The 25,653-nt window shown below is 38.8% G+C and overlaps 1 protein-coding gene across 26 annotated transcripts in view; it reads left to right on the plus strand.

Annotated features, from left to right (window-relative positions):
- Positions 1-25,653, plus strand: part of LOC131473611 (regulating synaptic membrane exocytosis protein 1-like) — an 80,025-nt gene that overhangs the window by 37,055 nt on the left and 17,317 nt on the right. For 6 of the 26 annotated variants that reach the window (XM_058650913.1, XM_058650919.1, XM_058650923.1 and 3 more), the window contains 17 exons: positions 4,558-4,598; positions 5,738-5,851; positions 5,938-6,037; positions 7,108-7,231; positions 8,370-8,387; positions 10,349-10,395; positions 11,623-11,738; positions 11,822-11,952; positions 13,052-13,223; positions 13,924-14,077; positions 14,310-14,366; positions 17,459-17,624; positions 17,871-17,975; positions 19,327-19,386; positions 22,119-22,196; positions 23,283-23,399; positions 23,797-23,886. In XM_058650913.1, coding sequence (XP_058506896.1) covers positions 4,558-4,598; positions 5,738-5,851; positions 5,938-6,037; positions 7,108-7,231; positions 8,370-8,387; positions 10,349-10,395; positions 11,623-11,738; positions 11,822-11,952; positions 13,052-13,223; positions 13,924-14,077; positions 14,310-14,366; positions 17,459-17,624; positions 17,871-17,975; positions 19,327-19,386; positions 22,119-22,196; positions 23,283-23,399; positions 23,797-23,886 — 1,690 coding nt within the window. The remainder of the gene's footprint in view (positions 1-4,557; positions 4,599-5,737; positions 5,852-5,937; positions 6,038-7,107; positions 7,232-8,369; positions 8,388-10,348; positions 10,396-11,622; positions 11,739-11,821; positions 11,953-13,051; positions 13,224-13,923; positions 14,078-14,309; positions 14,367-17,458; positions 17,625-17,870; positions 17,976-19,326; positions 19,387-22,118; positions 22,197-23,282; positions 23,400-23,796; positions 23,887-25,653) is intronic. The other 20 variants (XM_058650929.1, XM_058650931.1, XM_058650933.1 and 17 more) reach the window with 15 other exon arrangements.

Here is a 25,653-nt window from a genome sequence, read left to right on the forward strand (position 1 = left end):
CAAATCCCGACAGGTCAATGGTTGGGGTACCTCTGATCAAGGTACCCAATCCAATTGCATTGATTGGGTTAATTGGACACTATAAATGGACCTAAGCCATGGGGGGCCACATCTAATGTGTACTCCTAGTGCTGGTTCCAAGCCTGGATAAGTGGTAAGGTTGTGTCCGGAAGGGCACATATCGAGATCAGTGAAAAAGCAGGTGATCCGCTATGGCGCCCCCTAGAGAGGTAGCAGCCTATTTAGCTACTGTTGTAGTTTTGTGAGTGTGTGATAGTACATTTTAAAGACAATAATGTGCCGATAATATTGTGATTTAAATATCTGTCTAATTAATATCCAACTAATATCCAACTAACTAACTTGAATTAGTACTAGGGCTGTCACCTTGTACAAAAATCAAGTTTCTTCAAAGTTATTTTCACAATTTATATTGTTCTGCGTATAGTGTGTGTGTGTGTGTGTGTTTTTGTATTTGTTGCCTCTTAAGTACCTTTTCTGTCATAAACACTGTGCTTGTGAGGACCATGGAGACCAAAACCTGGTCCTTAGGAGTGTGTATGTGTGTGTGTGTGTTTGAATACTCCCACTTGTATGATGGGGTGTGAATGTATAAGCGTCCAGCGTCTCAGTCCAGCCTGTCGTCTTCATTCAGACTCTGTGTGTGTTCAGTCATCAACAGAGGTAAGACTGTTCTCATTTAACCTGCTTCTTCTGCATCTTTTAACTTTATTTCACCCTGCTATGTCTTTTTTTAGGTGTTAACATTTTCTAACTTTTTGTGTGCGGTCCATGCAGCGGCATTGTGGACAGCTGTCTGAGTGTCTCAGTGAGGAAAGCAGTGTGTATGTTAACATGTGTGAGAGATCAGTTAGAGTTTGTCCAAGAGGGGACACATTTGTGTGCGTGTTAGTTTGTCTCTAATGGGGCAGTTTGACCCTGGCTGATCCCACTTTTGACCTTGTGTGGCCACACATTGTCCTCAAGCCTTAGACCACACTACAGTTCACTCTCTCACCCTGTCATACACTGGAGTAACTACCACCAACAGTCAAGACATTAACTGTTATTAAGTGTGTAACATTGGCATAAATGTCCTTAAAGAGACACTTCACAGTACCAGAAACAGAAAAAAAAACAAAAACAGATTTTTGCTACTTAATACAAAGACTAACATTATCCAGTGTACTCTAGATTAAGTGCACTATTTAAAAATAGGTTTGCTGCTTTGTCTCACACTTCAAAAAACCCTTTTTTGCCAGGAAATTTGACTTTCAGTCACTTTCACCCTCCTGCACCAAAGTCCATAGAGAAAATCATGGTTTGAGCTCACAGGGACACAGGAGCTGCTGTCTATTGCTGTCTCACTTGGTACATTTGTGTCACTTAGGTAAATAAAGAATATGAAATACAGAACACACAAAAAGACATATTATAACTTCCTGAATGAGCGGCAGTGGATGAACAACTCCTGCATGCTGTGGCTGTAAAATCACTGATTTCCTCTATTGGTTCTGGTGCACAGTGAGCCGTTCACAAAGCAGCATATACTAAATGTTTCCAGCCAGAAAAAAAGCAGTTTAACAGTAAAATTAAATGTCAAACATAGTCTTAAGATATTGGAGACTTAAGCTGGAATACCTTTATTATTATATATTACATTAGCTCTTTGTAAAATGGCAAAAATATGTGCTTTGGCACAAGTAAACCAGCTCGACCTTTGACCAAAATGGAATCTCTAGGGACACAAAAGTTATGTTGCCTTTTTAAAGATATCGTTTCGAAAATGAAAGAATTTTTAGCTGTTTTTTTGTCGTGATTCCTGCTTCGACTTTACAGTTCCCTCGCTTTAAAGCCATTTTACAGTTAGACCCAATAACCTTGACAATTTTTAATATGCACAGTGCATGGGACTGTAGCCATGCTCATGCTATATCATAATGGCATCACTCTATCCCGAAGCCAACATCAATAAAGTGTGGCACATCCGATGGAAAGAGGGTGCGCGCAGCACCAGCTTTTGGACCCAGACCAGACGCTGTGACATCGATCAAGTGGAGGTTTATTATGAGAGTGTTCTGTCAGGCTGGGGTTTTAAACACACCATTGTGGCAGTGAGATGCTGCTTCCTTTTTTAGCTCGAGTCTAGAGCCCCCGATCGGCTCCTAGATGCGGTTCCTGGCAGTGGACGAGCGGAGCGTCCAGGCATGTAAATCACTGTAAGATCAGTGCAGGAAAATATGCAGCCGCAGTACAGTAGATGTGATTATGATCTGCACGCGTCCTCCTGCCTAAACACGAGCACACGCTTCAGAGTTATCATCTGATTGGAAGGAAGGATGAAGGAGACAACACAAAACACGCACTTTGAGTCACCGTGTTCACTTCCTATCTAATCTATCAATTGCAAAAACAAACAAAGAAACCGGTTTTCTGTTTTGTTTTAGAAATCTAACATGTAGTTCCTAATTTTAAGGAAATAATTCAGTTTCATTGGTTGTACGTGGTGACAGTTTGTACAGTCACTTAACCAAAGTCCAACCTTATAAAATGTACTCTTCATCTCATAGTTAGACAGTCTTTACCGGCTAAAAAATCAAGTTTCTAAACCACTTTCTACCAAACAACAAATTCCATAGAGAAAATCAGCATTTTGAGCAGGCAGGGAAACAGTAGCTGTTGGTATATTTCTCCTCTGTTTTTAAGTTTATGCCACAAATGTTAACTCTAAATGAAGAATTTCACACACGCAAGTCACAAAATAACATGTTAGAACTTAGTAGTGAAGGCAGAAGTGGGTGAAAAACTCCTGTGTGTTATTATGTAAAATCGCTGATTGTCTTGATGGACTTTGGTGTGGGGAGTGAGCGTTTTACAAAGCAACACAAACTTTGGTTTCTATTTGGAAAAAACACTGTCAGACAGTGAGATAAGGTTGTGGACCATATTGTTAAGATACTGCAGACATCATAAACTGGTGTAACCTTTAGTTAAGTGTAAGTTCAAGTTAATATTCTCTCAAGGTTTTAGAGTTCCTAAAGTGAACAAAGACGCCACCTGTTTTTCTCTCTTTTTACACTGTAACTGGACTAAATTTGGTTCACAATATTAAGTTTAATCTATTATACAATAAAAAATTACCTGTTATAACTCTTGCTTCTTGAAAATGCATAAAAATAATCACTCTTTCTGACCCAACACCCAAAATAATGTGAACGCTTGAATTTGGAAACGAGAACTTTGGTTGCGTCGTCTGGGCTGCTTTGCTTTGAGATTACATAATCTCACTATAAGTTGTCACAACTCATTAACCTCATTGTCTCCTGGCTCCCAGGAATGCTTTGGCTCTGTTTAACTCTGTGTCATAACAGTGTCGTTGATATCCATGCACACATTCCATCAGCACCCTGTGGCCCAAACTGTCCCACAGGACGTGGGGAAAATACACCAGGAGAGTCTGGAAAGACAGTGTGTGTTAGTGTGTACATACACTATACTGTACGTACACCTAATGATTTGCTGTGAAACTGTGCTTTTTTGCTAATTTGCGAAGATAAAAATCCACTCTCCCAAAATGTATTTGTCTTTTTCTTCAATTTTCTTGAGCTGACTTTGCTGCAAGTTGAACACGACCCATTCAAATCATGTCATAGAAGTATTTATGCAAACAAACATCAAACAAATCCCATCAGATGATACGTAAAAAGTCCAAATGAAGCTCTTAAACATGGACATTCGCCCGTTTTTCTCAGGTTATTTGAATTTGAAAAAAAAAAAAAACTTAAACCAATTAAAATGAAAATATTTTACTCAAGTAAAAGTACTATTACTGTGAGAAAAACATGTTCAGCCAATTAGCTGTAATTAGAATTTAATAATCTCAAAATCTACTCGGAGTAAAAGTTACTTAGTTACTCACTTTTTGAACAGTGGTGGTTGTTGTTTATGTTGTTTTTAACTAGTTAAACTAGTTGTTTGGCAGAATACCTTAACAAATAAAAGTAAATTAAGAAAATAAACAAAATTAAAATATCTAGTATATATTTTACTTTCATTCAAGGCATACATTTTAAATTATAACGACCAAAAAAAGCTACAATCACAACAAAACTAATTCATTGTATTTGTTATTTTCCACTTAGTCCACTCTAGTTTACTTTTACTGTGTCAAACTCAACATTTACCATTTTGTCTTTTTTCCACATTAACCCTGGAGCAAATTCCACAACATATAATCTGCACTGTATCTGCGAGGGATTTTTTAAAAGGGCTTAGCTGTCCTTCATTGTCTCCATGGCCTCGGTGGACAACTCTGAGCCAGGGTTTTCTGACGCTGAGGTTATAAATTTTCTAATTGTAGCTCAGGCCTGATTATTCAATAAACTCAGCCTCACTGTAAACAAATACCTTTGTGAAGAAGAAGAGCCCCCAAATTTGGCCGAGGCTGTGTATAAAGAGGTCTCATGCTGGTATGTGCTGTGTATACAGTGTGTGTGTGTGTGTAGAAGAAGAGGATTTACATCCTCACAGTCTGAGCCGGTGTCTTTTCTCTCACAGGTGACTGGGAGTGTTACCCGCATGACCCCACCGTATGGCACGTAAGTCACTATTTACCCCAGGGATCAGCAAGCAAATTCAATTCAATTCAATTTTATTTGTATAGCGCCGAGTCACAACATACATTATCTCAAGGCTCTATACATAGACAACGTCATCGGGATCAGAGAAACCCAACAATTGACACGATGAGCAAACACTAGGCATCAGTGGAGAGACAAAACTGACAGAACCAGACTCAAAGATGTGTGCCAATGTGCCAAGACAGGTTGGGGTGAAAGGAAAAAATGGGGGACAGAGGAAAGGTGGGGGAAAGGACAAGAGGGAGATGAGATAGAGACAGAAGAGTCTGATATACTGATATCAACTTTAATTCTAGCATATTAAAAATGGTGATCATTTGATATGTGTGATAATATTAATAATAATAGCCTTGAAACTGGATCTGGATCCTGCAACCTGTAAGATGAGGACACAGAGGGAGGACAGGAAGGAAAGACACATCTAAATGTGGTCCAGGGCCAATTTTCTTGTAAGCAATTAAATATTTGGGCCAAAACATCGTATGGTATCGTACCAAAGTGCCTTAAAATGTCTTCAGTCACAAACAAAAAACCCATGTTTGCTGCCTTAAGCTAACACTACTGTGGATTTTATGAAGACAAATGTGTGTGAGATACTTACTGGTACTGTTAATAATTGTTGTGCATCATTTAAATTTTAAGAATTACTGCTTCTTCTTTGAGCCTGAACATATGTTAAAAGTTATAATAGTAGACATTTACTCCCCAAACCTGGCTGTCTCCATGACAACAGCAGTGTTTTTGTTATTGAATAAGTTCATATTTTTTCAGAATAAAAGTTCTGATAAGCAGATAATTTAAGATCAGATTCCTTAAATCTTCTGCCGGGCCCAGATACTGATGCTGGTGGGCCCAGTTTTGGCCCACGAGCCACCTATTGCTGACCACCGCTTTACTGTTTTTCATGTTAATTTTTAAATCAACATTTTAAAATAAAAGCTATGTCATGTAAAGTACAGTGTCATGTGTTTAAGTGTGAGTGTATTTAGCTGTTTATTTTTGTTATTACGGTCACAGCGTCCTCAGTGTGTCCGTGTGGACGTGTCGTGTCTTGTCTTGTCTTGTCTTGTCTTGACTTGCCCTGTCTTCCGCCTCAGCATCCTGTGACCTGGCAGCCGTCCAAGGAGGGAGACCATCTGATCGGCCGAATCACCCTGAGCAAGAGGAGCGCTGCGATGCCTAAAGAAGCTGGGGCTCTGCTGGGGTTAAAGGTCAGTGTTGGGACCCTCAAATGTTGTCCACTTGCTGGCGTCTAAGACGTGATATGATTCTAATATGTCTCTTTTGCTTGTTGTAGGTGGTGGGGGGCAGAGTAACGGAGTCAGGGAGATTAGGTGCCTTCATCACGAAAGTCAAAAAGGGCAGCTTGGCTGACGTGGTGGGACATCTAAGAGCAGGTAGACCGGACTGTGTCACCTATATCACTGTTTACAGGGGTTACCGTAATGACAAGTATATGGGCGCAAAGCTCTATTTCTTTACTCCGGTATCCATCCATCCTCTACCGCTTTATCCTCCACATGAGGGTTGCGTGGGGTGTCCAGTCCATAGTTTTTGAATTTTCCAGATATTACAAGCGGTCTAGGAGTTACGGTAATGAGACAACAGTATTGGTAACAGAAGGGTTCAATTAGAGCTGCAACTACTGAACTTTTCATTCTTAAAGTGACAGTTTATACGTCGTTTCCTTCTACTGCCGGGTCAAAGACCGGTAAGGATATTTTGGTGCATTCATAAAACGCCAAGTCTGACTCAAGTCTGACTCCAGTCTGACTAAGTGTGTACATGCAGGAGTAATCAGACTATGAATCGCATTATCCAGATATGTTAGTCTGACTAAGACTAGCTGGATTTTAGCCGGACTAACGTGTTTACATGACATTAATCAGACTTTTAACATGCGTGTAAGTGCACTGAGTGATGGCTATGGGGTGTAAATACAGTTTACATGAAAACAAAGCTGTTTAAACCCCTGGTTCTCAAACTGTGGTGCGTGTACCACCAGTGGTACGCAAGCTTCCTCTGGTGGTACATCAGAAATACTGTTTTACTGTATATACCAGGGTACAGTATGATCTGATCAGTAAGAGTTGATAACGTTGTGATGATAATGGTGTTACTTCAAGAGCTCAATATTTTCTCAGGTGGGACTTGGTATAAAAAAGTTTGAGAACCACTGGTTTAAGCTGTCTGACTGTCAATTTACCATTATTTTGGTATTTTTTGAGTCCTTACGCATCTGAGTAGATGGTAATTTTAAGCATGTAGTGTAAAATGTGTAACATCCACCCCCAAATGTGTGTTTTGGTAAGAAGGAGCACGAGAAAATTAAGCGTTATCTTCATCCATATGCTCTTTTGAAAACCCGCTGATAACCCCCGACACTTCCCGTGCACCTTGGTGAACATAAAATGGCTGCTGTACATCATGTTGACAAAAAAATATATAAATGCATGTGTGATTCCAGGGGATGAGGTTTTGCAATGGAACGGAAAGTTGTTACCTGGCGCGACTATGAAGGAAGTTTACAACATCATCCTCGAGTCTCAGGCCGAGCCTCAAGTGGAGCTGGTGGTATCCAGACCTATAGGGTAAGTCTGGAGTCAAACGCTCCCTGGCACGTTATCAGTGCCGCACTCTCTCTCTCTGCAGGCTGTGCGTTTGCGTTCAATTTAACCCTTTACTTAAAAAATAAACAACCCAAAAAACGCCACAGCGTTGACGGCGGCTGTGGCTCTGACTCAGAGTTGGCTGACCTCAGCAGGAAAAGAGAGAGAAAAGACAGTGATGTTTATTTGTATTCTGACTGTGACTGTGCCTCTGCATTCGAAATATTAAAAACACCCGACCATTACCTCCTCCTCCTCCTCCTCCTCCTCCTCCTCTTGCTGATGCTCCTGTGAGCTGCCAAGTTAAGCAACGAGGACACTGCCGTTTTATCTCGTATGTCCCCTTTAAAAAAGAACTCATGCTTCATTCCCAACCATCACATCGACCAAATAAAATCATCTGTAGACCGTAAAAGAAAACTTTTGGGAGTGCTGTATAGATAATTTACTTGTACATGCAAAAATGTACCTTTAAGGGAAAAGATTTGTGTTTTTTTAAGTAATTATATGTTTGGAAGTCTCTCCGACTGAATAATGTCATTTGAAAGTAGAAATAGTCTTGAGAGGAAGAAATGCTCCATTTAATGTTGATTCATCGTGAAGTTCTTATTGATTTCATTCTCCGCGTGTGAGATTGAATAATACGAGCCGTATTGAACCGTAGGAAATGCTGGTCTGGAACCATATGTTTGTTTTGTTTTTTTAAACAATTAATTGGAGAAATAAATGGAAACATAAATGTGCATGTCAGCAAAAGCTACAGAGCTGTTAAACTGTGGTGTACTGACTGAAAGGAGGTTTGAGAACAATGGAAATATGCTAAATTTACAGTGTTTCTAAAAGGAAAATAAAGAATCACAATTTATTTACTCTTTAAAGATCAAATTTAAGGTAATTCCTCAAGTAACTTGTGTATTGCTGTTTTCAGGTGTCAGAAATGTACTAGCTGGGCTTCCATACTTATTGTTTTGATTAAAATAAATTATTTGTATTGAGTTAATATGTTTTTTTAAAAGAAATACTCACTGTTTCTCCACCCTCTCTTAAGATTTGACTTAAATTGGTTTTTGTTGGGTAAAAAAAGTTGAATTTATTAATTTCTCTCCAAACACTTGCAAAGGGTGTGTAGAAAATATCAGTAAGTAAACTGCCCATTTTTTCTTAAGTCCCTTTTTTTCCTTTTTTATACTCACGCATTGAAAATAATTTTGGTTTTGCTGGTGCCATTTTGCATCTCTGTGCGACCTGAACCGAGTCCTTTTTAGTCGGGACATCAAGTTGTATATTGAATATTGGCTCTGTGATAAAAAGATGCATTATCTCCCCCCAAAAAATTAAACTTGATCGTAACTGATGCAAAATGGCGATTGTGAAACATTGCAAGCTTCTTATTGCTTGGGCTTCCTCTCTTTTTACTCTTCGTAAAGTCTGAGGATCCCAAAGTGAACAAAAAAATCGAGCTGTGTTAAATAAAAAATATATTTCTCACTTGGTTTGAAAGTTTGGACATTGGAATTAGTATTTATTTGAATTATTTGCTTTAAATTTGTTTTGGTTTTGTTGTTATTTTGGAATGGGCTCCAGGGCTGCATGAAACACTTATTAGTTAAATGTTTGAATTTAAAAACCAGAAGTTGAACTTTATACAAAAAAATAATAATGATAATTCAACATTTTTTTTTCTTTCTTTCTTTCCAAGAGTGAAATAATCCTTTCATTGTAGCTACAGAGTTGGAGCTGAGAGCCAGTTAGCCCAGTTGCTACCGGTGCTCATGCTAAGCTAGGCTAAACATGTCTCAACTCTACTTCTGTTCTTTACACATCTCATAGTGCGTTCCAGTCTCTTAAAACTTTAAAGTCAGAAATTGCAAGTGGAATGATTTCAATTCCTCAAATCCCCCTTCCGCCTTGAGTTCACACTTCAAGATGGCTGCTGGGAGTAAAAGCTGTTGTTTTTACTCTCTTTTTTCACACTTTCATCTTTTTGTGTCCAATTTAGTCTTACACACATTACTGTCCTCATGGTGTCTGTGGACATCGTTACTATACAGTGGTTTAATGTTTGAAATGCCCTGAACTGTGTTTCACAGGTGGACTAGATGTGCTAGTTAGCTAGCAAGCCTAGCTTGTTTTTTGACTTGTAAGGTTCTGTGGAAACTGGAACGCACTAAAGGTCCATTTATACTCAATTCCTGTCCGTTTTCCGTACGTCCGTCCGTCCCTAACATTACCCCAGTACTAATTAGAATAAATAAACAAACTTAGTGACCATTGAAGAGCTTATTTTTATGTTTTGCTTGATCCAAAAATAGACTGAAACACAAGCTAGTTTTGTGGCGGTGGAATGCAAGACCACAACATGTAAGTTTTCTATTACTGGTGTGGAGGAACATTTTCAATATTTCTGTTTTGGTTTTCTTTTTTTTTGTAAATGCTTAGTTTTAGCTTAGTTTTTCCAATGGAATTGCTCCATTTTGTCCTCCATCGTAAACTCCCCTACGAGGCGAACACAATGACGGACAACGAAGTGAACGCAAAGTACGGACGAGAGGCTCTGTCCTTCTCCGTCTCCGTCTTTTGCGTAGAGTATAAATGGGCCTTAACGCTCAGAAAGAAAGCAAATAAAGACAAAATCTCTGTTGTGTGGTTGTACAAATCTCCCAATTTGAATTCCATAAATGACACTGATAAGAGTGACACCGATTACCGTGCTTTCCCTTTTGTTTTACACACAGCGTGTACAATGGATTCTGGTGTTTTCCTGTAATTGTGGTGAGAACAGACTTGAGCTACAGTATTGGCAGCGGCGCTCAGCCATTATTATTCAGATGATGATGATGATTGGCTGGACAGAAACATAATGAGTCTGGGAAACACTGCAGTCAGGAGAAGAGCCTGGTTTGCTTTTGCTTCTCTCTGCTGTTTTTGACCACATAACATTGTGTTAACAGTGCAACTTTCTTCCAGTAAAACTGCTACCACATTAACATGCATGTAAAGCCTGTGCATCAAGAACACGACAACGTTTATTTAGTCCAGTTAGTCGCTGGTAAGTAAGTGAGCAACTCACATGTGTCTTTGCTGCTTCTTCTTTTTCAGTGATATCCCAAGAATCCCCGACACATCCCACCCTCCATTAGAATCTAGTAGGTATCTCCTGTTGCTGTGTGTGTGTGTTTGTGACAGTTTTTATATATAATATATGTACAGTTTATTTGTTTTTATGTGTGCTTTTCTTGTGTAATACAGATAGAATTTGTATCAAACCTAAAAATTAAAGGACCAGTAGGTAAACCTTGGAAGAAATTATTTTAATTTGGCAAAAGCTGAAGATACAGTTGTTAAAATTCATTTTTAGAAGGGTAAACTCACCTGCTTGTATGATCTGGTGTTTTTTTATTACCCCTGAAATTAGCGTCAGGTCTATGGAGGTGGCCATTTTGAACCACCATGTTTTTACGGTAGCCCACGATGGACAAACCAAAACATATTTTGAGTTTTAATGCCAAACGAAGTTTACATAGGCTACAATCTGCAACTTCACCACTTAATGTTGCTAAATTATACAAATTATAACGTACCTTTAATAATTACCATAATTTATATGGTTTAGAGCAGAGGTCTCAAACTCACGCCATATTATGTTATGACTTATATCTGTATTTATTTTGCATCATAAGTACAGTATATGAACAAAAGTATTGGGATGCCTGACCATTACACCAACAGGGATTGTAATAACGTATTTAAATACATGTACAATACCATTTTAAGCTTATATCCCCTTCCCCTACTGAATGGTTGTTTTGTTTTCCCAAAGCTTCGGACAGTTTTTCTCTTGATTAGCCATGTCATGACCAGATTTGTTTTTTCAGTGGCCCCTTGGTCATTTGAGTTTGATAAGCTGCTCTCTGACATAATTTATCTAGAAATTAATTTGCGACCCACATCTGTGACGTCGGTCAAAGAGCGAGTTAGGTTTTTAGCATAAATCATTTGGATATTTCATCGTTCAGCCCTTTTTTTTATATACGGTGCAGAACAAACTTCTAAACAAAAGCCTACTTGACTCAAAGTAGGACAGAAGCGCGGTCATTTATCACGGTGACAGGTTAGCCGTGGAATAGTCTGTGCTCTCTTTTAACGTGACACTTTCTAACAGGGGAACTCTCGACGCCGTGTTTTACATAAACATGAACTCTTTTCATTTTGGAGTTGGACCAGATTTTTACCCCTGCGCTCTTTAACAAACCTCACCCATTTTTCCTCGTCTAAACTTGTTTGTCCTCTTTGAGAGAAAAAAAAGGACTTTGTCTTCTTGAGGTTTCAGAATTTGTTTTGTGTTTTTGTTGTTGTTGTTGTCGTCTTCATAGCAGGTTCCAGTTCTTTTGAGTCACAGAAGATGGAGAGACCATCCTTAAATGTCCTGTCTCCCTCCAGTCCCGGGATGCTCCAAGACGCTCCGCAGTTAATGCCAGGGCAGCTCTCAGTGAGTGTGTCATGACGTCGGATTTATCCCAGAAAACCTCAACAAAATGCCACTTTAAAATTGTTTTTATGTTTCTTGCTCAGGTGAAGCTGTGGTACGACAAAGTGGGTCACCAGCTAATAGTCAACGTGATGCAGGCTGTAGATCTTCCGCTTCGACCGGATGGGCGGCCTCGGAGCCCCTACGTCAAAATGTACTTCCTGCCTGACCGCAGGTACGAGAGAATGCTTTCAAAACAAAAATTTGGTTGGCGGACCAAAGCGCCTATTACCCTGAAACAAGCACTGACCAGAAAGAAAAAATAGCATGAGGAAGAAGAAAAGCAGGCTCATTGATTTGCCAGGATCAAAAACCAGAAATCCATCCCCTTAGCTGGCTTGTTCACCACAAAAACAAACAATGGAGCAACACCAAATTTGGGTTTTCTGCTTTTACTTTGGTTTTCAAACCTAATTAGTTTTTCACAGGAAGTTGCCCAGTATGAGCAGCAGGCGAGTCATGGAAGTTAGTTAGTGAAAAGATTTGAGGAATTAATTGGCAAAGATATTTGGTAAAAAACCAACATATTTCCGAAGCCTTTATTAAATGATTGCTGACACATTTTTTTATTTGTGGACAAATGTGATTAAAGGAGTTATAATGGCTGTGATGTCAAGACCATCATGTTGGACTCAGGTTGTGGACAGTTCAAACAGCAGATAGAACATAGAAAAACAGTCCAAGCAGCAAACAAATCCAAAAATTGACAGCTCAGAAAAAAGAAGCAGTGGTCAAAAACACAAGGAAAATACAAGCACATGAAAAAGCTTGAACTCTGTGCATGAACCAAAGATCTGGCAAAGATTCCAGACCAGCCACAGCTTTCTTCATAAACACAGGGAGGAGGGAAGACCACGAGGCACAGGTGAAACAAGACAAAAGAGTGGAGGTGATAATCAAAACTTGACGTGAGAAGACAAGCGTTACCAAAATAAAGCAGGAAACACAAAGAATGTGTTATTTTAAATAATATAATTTATCCACATAACAACTGAGAATCACTGAGAGGCAGCTGTAGAATTACAGTTGAGTTAGAAGCAGCATCTAGTGGCTGTTTAAGGAACTGCAGGTTCCTGCATCTCCTCTGATGCTGGTGCAACTATTCAGAGCATAACCTCAGCTAAATATCACACCAAATTCAGACCCACATAAATCCCACGGGTGGAATGTATTTAGATGAATTTAGGAATCCAAAGATTTCTTTTAGTTGCTTCTTGACTTGGTTGAGCGACACCATGTGATTGGCTGATCATCTGTATCGTGTGAACACACAGCGACAAGAGCAAGCGGAGGACGAAAGCCGTGAAGAAGACCTGCGAGCCCAAGTGGAACCAGACGTTCGTCTACCCTCACGTCCACCGCAGGGACTTCCGCAACCACATGCTGGAGCTGACGCTGTGGGACCAGCCCAGATCACCGGAGGAGGACAGCATCTTCATGGGAGAGGTATCTCACAGCCAACTTTCATCTGGATATAAAGCTGCACTTTTAACACGTTTGTTCTTCTCAAAGAGACGAAGACAAAGATCTGTATTACATGCTTAAAATACAGTTAAATTAAAACATTTGGCTTTTTAAGACTAATGAAGGATATATATACTTGTGTTAGACACAATGAAATTGACTATAAATATGGTCAAATTCTCCTAAAAGACAAATGATAAGGCTTAAAATTAAAGAAGTGCTATTAAGTCTTTTTTTAAATGTAATTTTGTCAATTCCATGTATTATTTTAGTCAATACATGTATGTATATATATATATATGTGTATATATATATGATATTTAGCATATTTAGAGAGGAGAATGACCAGACAGTTCATTAAATAACCAAGCTATGAAGAAGATTATCTCCATGTTCCAGGAGCAGAAAAGCCACACCAACTTTATAAGGCGTCATGTGTACCTAATAAAGTGGCTGCCGAGTGTACCAGATATACTACTCTCAACACTTTCTCTTAAACTAAAATATATATTTTTATATTGTTAAGTACTTGATCAATACTGTAAAAATACTATATAAAAGTTTGAGAACCCCTGTTCTAGGGTAAAGGGAAAACTTGAAAAAGCATTAACTGAAGCTGCAGGTGTTCAGGTCTTTCCCTTAGCACAACATCATGTATATTAACTGTGTCGACTGTGACCAGATCCTCATAGAGCTGGAGACGGCGTTACTGGACGACAAGCCTCACTGGTACCCACTACAAACCCACGATGTCTCATCCATACCGCTGCCCCAACCGTCCCCGTACCTGCCCCGACGTCACACTCACACAGAAACACCCGGCAAGAAGCTGCAGCGTAAGTTTCACATTGTGTGTTTGTGTATTTGTGTGTGTGTGTACGTACAAGTATTGCCCAAATTGCCCAAACTATATGACATGTACATGTTAATGTTAACGTCTGTTTTCATTGCCTTCCCTAATACCGCACCTTTGCCTGCAAGTGTGCATTCATATATGTGTGCACATATATGTGTGCGTGTTTGTGTGTTTATCTCCATGTGTGTGTGTCTGTGTCTGTGACCGTTTAGGTTCACAGCGTGTAACAGAGCCTGAATTTGATGAGGGTACAGCAGTAGTGTCTAAAGGTGGGTGGGGACCGTTTCCACGTGTTACATTAGGTGTTACATAAGTGTTCAGACCTGGTGTTAACGAGGGCTGGGTGCCAAGAAATGGGACTTTCAGATTCCTATTTATACCGATTTGAAAGATCTGATATCGATTCATTAAATCCTTAGTTGGATTTGTATAAATATGTCTCGTATTTTAGATTTTGTGAAATCTCTTGAGTTGAGTCACGAAAAACTTCCACACAAGAGTAATCGTCCACTCAAGACGTCGGTTTAAGTTTGTTTGTGTCCTTTGTGGTCACCACAAAATCCCTGTTTTCACCTTCTGATGAGTAAAAAAAAAAGCCCAAACTTGGTAATTACTTCAAACGAGCTTGATGTGCTTCTAGGCTGGATATATTTTTTTTTAAAGCAAGAAATCCACATTTTCTACAATATGCAGCATTAGTTCTGTGAACTAATTAATTCAACTGGTCTGGAAACTGAAATGTCTTTAAAATGAATCAATATCAAATCAAAGTTAAATGCCAAAAATCTAATCTAATTGTGAATTAGAATCAAAACTATTCAGGGAAATGAGTAGCGATACCCAGCCCTACTATTAACATCCATCCTGAGTGATCTGATTACAGGTGGACAGCACGAACAACGACCCCAAATGTGTCCTGAATGTGTCTCCAGATTCCAATGTCCAAGAACGAAATAATCTTGAGACGTCGCACAGTGTTAAACTGTTCTATAGTTAAAACTCCAACCTCTTCTAAGCTCAAGTACAAGTAGAATAATAACAGACAGTCATAATAAACAGAAATGACACACATTTGTGTTTGAATTCAGTGCAAAACGAAGTAAAGTCCAATCACAGTTTGGTCACTGGCGACACATCCTGTTCACATTTGAATGCCAGGTGTAAACAACCTTCACGACACTAGACTTCTCAGGTTGAATGTGAACCCCAGGTCTGAACGGGGTCGTACAGTGTATCCCAAAGCTTTTATTTTCATTTGTGTTCTTTACATAACACAAAATGAATTGACTTGAACTTTTCGACAGCCTATTGAACGTGACTTGACGTAAAAAGGTCTTCACAAGAGTAAGAGTGCCTGGGAAACACTGTCCTGTGTTGGTTATGTTGATACAGGCTCCTCTAGACGCCTCTGTCAAAGAAGTCTTGTTTAAACACAGTTAGAAGATTTTCTAACTCGTTTGAGACTCAAAAGATAAAACACTAGCATGCAAATGCTCTGCTTTCTCTATGTGTTTATGTTTTTGTGTTACTGTTTGACTTTAGAATTCTGTGTCTGCGTCGTCTGCGTTACAGTTGAACTTGGCAAGATTTAGATTGGTTGACAAATTGGGGCTATTTTTCCCCAAATCTTACTACATATTTCCTTGATGCTAAGCTCTGAGGATATCTACATTAAACCTATATACAAACCTGTACCATGAGTCGTCCATGGTAAATTTTGGAATTTCACAAACAAAGTGAAAAACATAATCTTGAAGTTATGGCTGCATTATCAACAAGAAGAACTGAAAAAAAAGTTGAATTTAACGGGCAAAAAACCCAAAAAACTCAAAAGCAAGACAAGGCAGCTTTATAATTTATAACAGTTAAGAATTGGAAACATTTAAAGACCCAATTTTTAACCCAGTTATAAAAATGAAACAGAGTACAGAAAAATAAGAGCAATAAAGTAGAGCACAGAACAGCATAAAACATTAATTTGCTGTAAAATTATGAAAACTGCATACAGTGCAAGTGAAAGATTCAAATTAAAAAGTAAGTTAAAAAAAGGTCAATCATAAGCAAATGAGGGTGGAAAACATTTTTAACCTGGATTTAATAATATTCACATAGACACACAAGGAGGAGTGGTTATATAATGAACATAACATCCTATGAACGTTAGGAAAACAAAAAAAAAGTAGAAAAAACAAAACAGAACAGATGAAGCAACTAAGAGAATAAATACACACGGAAGGCAGAGATAATTACACACAGGTGAAACACATCAGGGCAGACAACTGACAGAGTGGTTGAATATCATCTGTCAAACCCCAGAGTGTAGCTAATATTAAATTAACAAGTGCTTTAGTTACAGAAAGAGAAAACATAAATAAATAAACATAAATAAAGGACAGCTAACAGCCTACGCTGAGCACGGACACGCTTTTCTTTCCTTTTTTCTTTTGGAAACGAAGCAAGTGACCTCAATCATTACAAAAGCTCAACGCAGACACTTTCAAGGCCAATCAGCGTCTGTATTTTTATCCTCACGCCACCAAAGAAAGAAAAAGACTTGTTATGAAACTTCATTGTCAAAACACAGCAACGGGAAAATAGTTTTTTATTAAGACTCTGACCTTCAGACTGCGATTTTTCTTCTGTCGCTGCAGTAAAGTTTGAGTTTCAGTGGCGTAAAGATCTACAGGTGCGGCCAATGAGGTTACCAATGCCACAGGTTTTTGTGAAGCCAAAACGTGACGATACCAATAATATCATGATCCAACGATTCTGTGATAATCAATATATCACAAGACAATCATATAGTGATGTGTCACGATATCTGTCTCTTTGAAGAAATCAAAACATTAGCATGAAAAGTGCAGGATGATGTTAACATCGATGTCAATATGTTGTGATATTATTTACAGCCCACTTAGCTTACTTAGCCACCAAATGAAAAATAATGGGGTTAGGGTAACAGCATTTGACACTTTTTGGGTGTTTTTTTGGAAACACTGACAAAGTTCTGTTAATGAAACATTAGCCAACTAGTAAAGTCAAACTAACTGAAGCTAAACGTTGGCTCTCTAACAATACTAACATTGGCTTCAACTCACTTTATGCCACTAAATGTCATACAAACTCCACACTAACTGTAATTTCTTGACTTGTGTTCTTTTTTTGATGTTTCTGAGTGAAGCTCCTGTAGCAGAAATAAAAACATCTTTCTCTCAGACTCAGAGATTAGCATCCGACCTACAGTTTTGCCAAAGTCTCCTCTCCTTCATCGTCTGTGATTTACCAAACCGACCGACTCCGTAAAGGTTGATTTATTATCCCTCATTCACGCATGCACATGTGCGTGGTCACTCTCGCCCAGCAGCGGATGGGCGTGGCAGGGAGAGGCAGCGGGAGCCCTCGTCGACGCTGGAGGTGCCGGATCAGCAGAGGACGCCATCGCATCACGTACGATCCCGCTCCGTCTCCCCGAAGCGCGAGGAGCAGGGACGAATCCGATCCCGGCCTCCCAACGTTCCCACGCAGAGGTGAGGTGTTGGTTCCACTCCGATTTTCCCTTTTATTAAACGGGATACGTCAATTTGTGGGCATTTAAAGTGATTGTGAAATCCTCATCCAATATGAACCTCAGAGTTGGCTGTAAAACATTCATAATTTGAACTTTCTTGGGTATGTTTGAGCCAAACTTGCTTAATTTTGTGGCTCAGTTACATCTAAGACAGGGGTCTCAAACCTACCAACCTGACGTCATTTTTTCTTTTCTTTCTGTTCAGGAGTTTGGACGACGAGCTTCCTCACAGTCGCCGCTCTCGTTCTCCAGCCCGCTTCTACGACTCTGCCAGAGGTCGCCACCAGGAGGAGGAGTACCTGGACGACAGGTGCGTCTCGCTGCTTGAGCTCGGCTTGTTGATACTGAATGTTTTGGCCTGAACGGAGTAAAAGTCACCAGAGTTGTTTCCACTGTTTGTCAGAAAAAGTTACGCTGCAACCGTGCTTTTGTCGCTGTGTTACGCTTCTACCTGTGTGAGTGCAGTCGGAATGAGTCAGTAGATTTTTGTGCAAAAGTTTGTGTGGGGTTTGTTTACCTTTCAGAGTGAATGCTAATCAAGAGCATTTATAGAAGTCAAAAACATTTCACAAAAACAGAATCCTACAATTTCTGCTCGATGGTAATCCTGCAACCTGAAAGGTTGTTATTGCTTGTTCAGAATTTAACTGTGGGTAAAGAGTTTTAAGGCACTAATAAAATAAAGTAAGTCTAAATTGAATGAAAGTAGAGAGTAAAAAGTAAGGTTACCTTAAAATGTTCTTAGCTAATGGCTATGCTAACTGCTGGAAGAGCGTACGTTCCAGTTATTCGGCAGAAACAAAGGTGGAATCCCTCTTTTCACATTTTTGCCGATGAAGGTCTAGTACTGAAACATTGCATCAATACAAATATTAATTAATTCAATAATAAGTTGGGGCGGAAGTCTCCTTAATTGCTACTTAAATATCGACTCTTTTCCCCTCTCATTTAGCAAGAACTTAGCATGTTAGCACTAATGTCAATGAGAGCCAAAGCCAATAAAAACCTTGACTATATTATACTATACTTAGTAGGTAGCTGAATAAACCAGTTTAAATCCGGATTAAACTGGTTTTTACCAGTTTAAATCCGGATTAAACTGTTTTTTACCAGTGAAAATGGGTTATAAATGGGTTAAAGTTGTTATGTAACAACTTTAACTCTTCATCAGGATTATTTAGACTCCATTTGGTCTGTTTAGTCTTTATATATAAGAAATAAATCAATAATATTACTTCATCTGAAGACGGAGTGCAATCATTTTGCAGAATTAACATCAAACAGTATTTCTGGGATTTTGTTTTTGTGTCATTTTAAATATATCTTTATTGTCATTACAACACACACAATTGTGCAGTGAAACGAGATGAGATAATGAGGTATTTCACATATTGTGTTGCTATTTAATAGTAGAATATCTTATTTTTAATGCTTTGTGGTACAGTAGCTATTCATAGATTGGCTTCACAAAAACCTGTGGCATTCAGTCTGTGGTATTTGACAGTGTGTGTGTGTGTGTGTGTGTCACACGTGTGTGTGTGTGTGTGTCAATCAAATCAGCAACAGCTTCTCTTTCCTCTTCACTGTCTTCTCTGCTCTCCTGGTGTTTTTTGACTGTTGTTAATTTCCTCATTTGTCATCCATCCCCATGGTAACGACAGTGAGATCATCATGATCCACCAGTCAATGCGAGGCAAAAGTGCCGAGTGCCTCCACACCAGGTAAAATGGCCAATCATGACGTTTTCTTTATATTTGGGTTTGTGGAAGTTTGCTACTGGATCAGATTTAATGGTGTTTGTGTGTGTTGCAGTAGCAGTAGTAGTAGTAGTAGTAGTAGTAGTAGTATTTATTATGTAGTAGTATATTATAATGATTGTGTCTGTTTGTAGTTTTCTTTAAAAACGTTCCTTCACTGGAAATACAGTTTGAAAATGCCAAGGCAAAGGCACAAAAACCCCACTTAATCAAAGGTAAATGTATGTACAATATCAATAACAAAAATATGCATAATTCATTCATAATACTTAAATGACAATTCAACTGTCTACATCTAAATGTACTGCTAGTTTTGGTGTGTTAGAAGACTTTATACAGTCTTTAAAATGTAAGATAACAAACGAAAGGCAACTTATGACAACAACAGCTGGTGTAAACTAGGAATGAACCGATACTATACTCGGTACTGGTCAAAAATCACTTGATTGGAAACATAAACATATCACATAAAAGCATCTCAAAGCATTCTTAGTGTAAGCATGACACAACATTTAGGTTGTCATATAATCAGAGGAATTCAAGAATATGCTTCTAAGCCTCTCGAAATCAGACATTTAACAGGGGACAATGTCAAAGTCAGTGAGTGTTCAGGGCTTTATGGTTGAGGAAGGACATTAGGAACTGAGCCTTTATATCATTTTTCAAATTGCACTACTGCCTCTGTACCACAAGAGGTCATTACAGCCCCATGCTTGAGCTGAAACAGTGATTCTCAGTTGGTTGATCCTCCTCAACAACCAGACCAGCTGTAGTTTGTCAAGGCCTGAAAATAAAATATTATCAAATATTATGAATTATAAATGATCTCCCCTTGTTTTTTGTAAGCTCATTCTGCCTTTGCCACTCAAGTAAAACAACAAATTAAGATATCGTGTCTCTACACACATACAAATGTGACACTTACATTTAAACCACATGTACAGTAGTCATCTCTCCTGGAGTATTAGTGTTTTTATTTAGAGAGAGGTAAGTCACGCTCTTCATAGCACATCTGTATTTTTGATCTGATCAAACCGTCCCAATGAAAACACAGATTATCATTCATCGTTATTAGGAGCCCTGGAAACAAATTTATCACAAATTCCAATATGTGAAAAACTATAGTATACCTCAGAAATAACTATGGTAACTGCTTGTAACTGCTTCCCTGATTGCAGAAAACATGCAGTGGAAATCACCTCTAATGTCACAGCAGATGTAGATATACATAAAATAAATAAATGAACAAAAACGTAGTAGTTGAATAGTCATTCCTAATAAGAATTAATAATACATTTTAAATCCATTATCTACTGTATATACAGTACACTGTGTAATCTTTATGTACTCAGGCTAGATCAGTATCACATACAGGACTAGACCCAAATGCAGGACAGTGGCAAGTAAAAGAGTTTATTTTTAAGAACACAAAAACAGGTGAACAGGCACGAAGATCCTCAAATTTGTGTCAAAGAGCGCAGGCGCGAGAGAAAAACAGAGGCGAGAGCTCAAAAAACACATGTAGCTCTAGTGACAGACAAAGACGACGTCACAGCCAGACAAAGGAAGGGGGAGTGGTTAAATACACTGAGGAATCAGGGAGACGATGAACAGCTGTGACGAACAAGTCACAGGTGAAACAGGTTGGGTAATCACAGAGAGGAAAAGTAAAATGCACACAGACAAGGGACGAACAGAACATGACAATCAGACAGCATTAACAAACCCAATCCTACATTTATATTTATCCTTAACCAGACTGACACATTGGATAATATCAAGGTCCATCTGGTCCTAACGTGCTATTTTTTATTATACACACACAAAACCCTCATGTAAAAGATAGGTTATAAGACCATTTAAACTGGTTTTACATCTGTATAAACATGTTTAATAGTATAGTATATTATAGTATAGGTTTTTTTAGTGCTAACATGCTAAGTTCTTGCTAAATACTTTGTATTGATGCAATGTTTCCGTACTAGACGTTCATGGGCAAAAACGTGAAAAGAGTGATTCCGCCTCTCATTTTCTTTCATTTAAGTAATCAAAGATATAACGCAGTTACATTATAGTTTCCCCAAAAGCTTTATTAAGAAAAGCTTATTTTTTCTAATTTGGGGAAGAGTCCAACTTCCACTTCAGTGAAATAAGTCATTGAGTGAGTAACGAGTACAACAGTCTTTGTTCTATCCAATAATTAATCTCAGTCTCTGCCTCGGCTCTGAAGCCGTGGACATGTTGTGCCTGCTTTGCCGATGTGATAATCCATCTTTGTTTGTTTCACACACACACACACACACTCACACACACACACACGGATGTGTTTGAAGGTGCATCTGACAGGAGACGCAGCATTTGACGCTTGTATCCCTGTCATGCATCGCTCTTTAGTTCTTACACTTGCTTACACTGCAAAAACACAGGAGCTTAGCCAGTGATTTTTAAGTCTGGTCTGACATCAGCAGCAGTGAGTGAAATATGAAGCTTACCTGATCTATCTTTAGCAGAAATCTATCAAACCAAACTAAGTTTATAGAGTTTATAAAATCACTGGTTAAGTAGTTTATCTTTGTAGATCTTTTTCTGTTGTCCACAAACTCCCACAGTTTTTTTATTTTTCCTTTTCACTTCTCTTCCACCTATTCCTTCCATCTTCCTCTTTCTGTTTGCTGCATGCAACATGCTAACATCAGGAGATCTACTAAGCACAGTAACACTTTGCCACCCAAGATGCCACTTTTGTTCAACGGCATCCACAAACACACAAACAGGTAAGTTATTGCATATATGTGTGTTCAGTCTGAATAAAACGAGGAAAAGTGTTTTCTCCGTACCGTCGTATGACTTTAAACCTTTCTTTAAAAGGTCTAGTGTGTTGGATTTAATGGTATCTGTTGGCTGGAAACCCTGAAATGAAGAATTGTTTAATTTTAAGTCACTCAAAATGATCCCTTCAAAACTACGCCCCCATTGTGTCCACCACATGTTATTGTAGCCCAGAATGGGCAAATCTAACCAAATCAGAACCATACTAAACCAACCCAGGTCAAACAAACTCAAATCAAACCGCACAAAACTAAATTAAACCAATTTAAACAACATTAAACCAAATCTTACCCAATTAAACCAAACTAAATCAAATCCTTGCCCCAAAGAAAGGCTTCTGTCTTTTAAGTTAACATTGACAGCTATTGTAATTTTCCCCTACATGCATGAAAAAGGAGATAGAGAAGACTTGTTTGTATGTACAATCATCCAAGTTTTGTTAGGACCAACATTATTGCACTGCAAGACATTTTAAATGCTGCAGTTGCTGTTCATTGGCTATGAATAAATATCCCAAACTGACCAAGAGATCTCACTTAATGTCAGAAAACCAGAGCTACATGCTAACATTAAACACAGCTACACTCCAGCCAAGCTTCCCTCAAAGTAGTTCCTCCATCTTAGAACGTCCATGGTCGGACTTTTAGGGAGAAACTGATGATTTTCACACATCTGTACTTCAGGAAGTAACGGACAAAGACCTTCTTGACAATCTGAGAGTATTTCATTTAAGGGGTTAGGGTAAGGGTTTTTTAATCAGTGAAGAAACAATTAACCAATTTATAGCAGTTAAATATGAGTAATAAAGCATATATGCGGAAACGTGTATAGTCTTGATGGGGTCACACAACCTTCAGTGAACTTCTCTGTTTATGTGAGTATTTTCAGCAGGAGCTTCAGAGATTAGTTTCCATCTTTGCCTTTTATTATTTTAGTTGGTTTCATTTGCAAATGCATGCTGTATTTTTTTTTAGATTTTTATTTTCTTTCTTTCTTTCTTTCTTTAATTTACTTTCATCTTGTGTGACTAGTTCCACGCTGCCTGCATGTCGAAAGACGAGCGCTGTCACAAAATCGCACGTAGTCAATGCAAAGCGTCATTCCGTCACGCAACGGGTTGTAATGTTCAGAGATGAGGTGACAGTTAGGTAAGACACACACGCACACACCCAAACACACACACACACACACACACACACAGATTGTTAAAATGAGTCTTTCAAGTTGAGAGAAAATTGCAGCGAGTTTTCTATCCTTTTACCATAACAATCAAAAACGTTTTTGTTTTTTTTATATCTCTCATACTCCATCACCCTAACAACCATGTCAGCATAAGGACATTTCTTTTCTTACACCAGTCAGCCAGTCATGGTTTAGTTATTGGACAAACATTATATATTATTTTTTGGGAATCTATTTGGACTTTTTCAAATGTTTTTTCTGTTTGTTCATTGTTTGTTTTGTTTTCTTTCTGTTTGTGTCTGTCCTCTCCTCCTGTCTCCTCTTCCTCCATTGGATGGCATGTTAATGCCGTGGTGCATCTAGTGATCTTCAGCCGTCTCTGGACAGGGTTAGAAGTGCTAGTGCCAACTGTCTGACTCCAGACAATCATGCCCCCTCACCAGAGACTGACAGGTACCAGACTCTGAACCCGCGACCCTCCTGTAGTCCTTCGTTGTGTTTCTTTGTTCTCAAACCTTTCCTGGTCTTTGTAGTTCTCTTTACCCCTGTGAATGGTCCTACACATACCCGATGATGAAGCTTCCCCACCCTTCTACCCACCTACCCCACACCCCTGCTGTACTCTGCTCTGCCAATCTGCTGTTCCACCTAGAAGTTCCTCTAGTTGCTACCATTTTGCAGTTGTTTGTGAAAGTGTTTTGCAGTATTGTATGATTTACTGACAAGTATTCAATTACATATAAAAAAGTCCAATATGCAATATGTGAGCACCACCAATCAGTGCAGAACAAAGCAAAGGTGAGTATAGCTGGTCACCAATGATAACAGACATAGTTTCAGGCCATTTTGGAACCCTTTTTTGGCTTGTAGAACCCTCCATGATGAAACCAATATAAACCCTAAACTCATGTTTCTCCTTGTCTGAAGACTTTTTGGCCAAAGAACAACCTTTCTTTAGAGGTAAATCCAGAGAGACTCCTTCATCTGCACCTCGCTTTTACTCCCACTACTGCATTCCATACTTGGCTCGTTACAACCTCTGTCAATAACTTGTGAACTCTTAATCATGACATACAGATTGTATACAGGTCAGCCTTAACTTTGAACGCTCAGGAAAATTAGAGTTTACAGGGTGCAAATATGGTAGCGTAGAGTGTGAACAAGGAATTAACGGAGAGCAAACATGTTATCGGTCCAATACTGGTCAATATCACTGGATCAGATATTGGAAAAAGAAAAAAGTGAAAGCCAATACAATCTGTAAATCCTAAAAATGACAATGACATGAGTGAGGGTGGCAAATGTCTGCCAACGCAGTGGAAGAGTTCTCTTTTTGAAATAGTTGGATAGAGCTTGGCAGTAAATGTGTCAACTTAATAACAAGTCTTTTTAACAGCTAAGTCCTTCAAAAGAGGTACTGGTATCAGACTGATATCAGACAGATAAATAGATAGATATGCAAGGTCATTAACTAGTATTGTATTGGACAAAAAAGTGGTATTGAGCCATTCGTAATTTTAATTTTGCATGTTTATACACTAGGTGTTTCCGACAGGTAATGCTGCTTCTATAGCCTCCTACAAAAACACAGGTTCTGCTGAAAAATTCCACTATTATGTATATTTACACAACTACTACTGTTTCCTGACTTTCTCGTAAGGCGGATTGTTGCATATTGGACCTTTTAATATGTTATTGATGTTATAAAAACTGAGCAATGTGCATTTTTTTACTCTTCACTACCCAGTCCTCGGTCTAGTCATTGGGTGTCTTCATCGTAGAAGTTGTACTTTTGGTGTTTCCTTCTGGCAACAGATCTGCATGTTGTGTGTGTGGCTGCCAGGACAGTGGAGATTGTCTCTGATTCAAAATAGAAAGGAATTCTGTGCTCAAAACGTTTTTGGAAGAGTCTCAGATGGCCAAAATTGGTTGCCGAAGTTGGTGGCCACCAAAACTGAGCCAAAAGCAGATTGGATTTTGGAGTTGAATTAAACTGAATTAAAGCTAATGTTGCTTTTGTGTTTGTTGGATGTTTTTATCAACACATCATTGTGTTGATATGTGTCTGTGCGTGCGTGTGTGTGTGTGTGTGCGTGCAAGCGTACCTACAAGTGTGAGTGCGACGTGGATGTGCGGGTGTGGGAGGGGGCGGGTTGTCAATAGGGTGCTGCTGAGGTCTTGTGTTTAAGAGGTTTTGTTCAGAGGAGAGCTCTGATTATT

This window comes from Solea solea, chromosome 15 (genome assembly GCF_958295425.1).
Source record: "Solea solea chromosome 15, fSolSol10.1, whole genome shotgun sequence".
NCBI classification, from domain to species: domain Eukaryota; kingdom Metazoa; phylum Chordata; class Actinopteri; order Pleuronectiformes; family Soleidae; genus Solea; species Solea solea.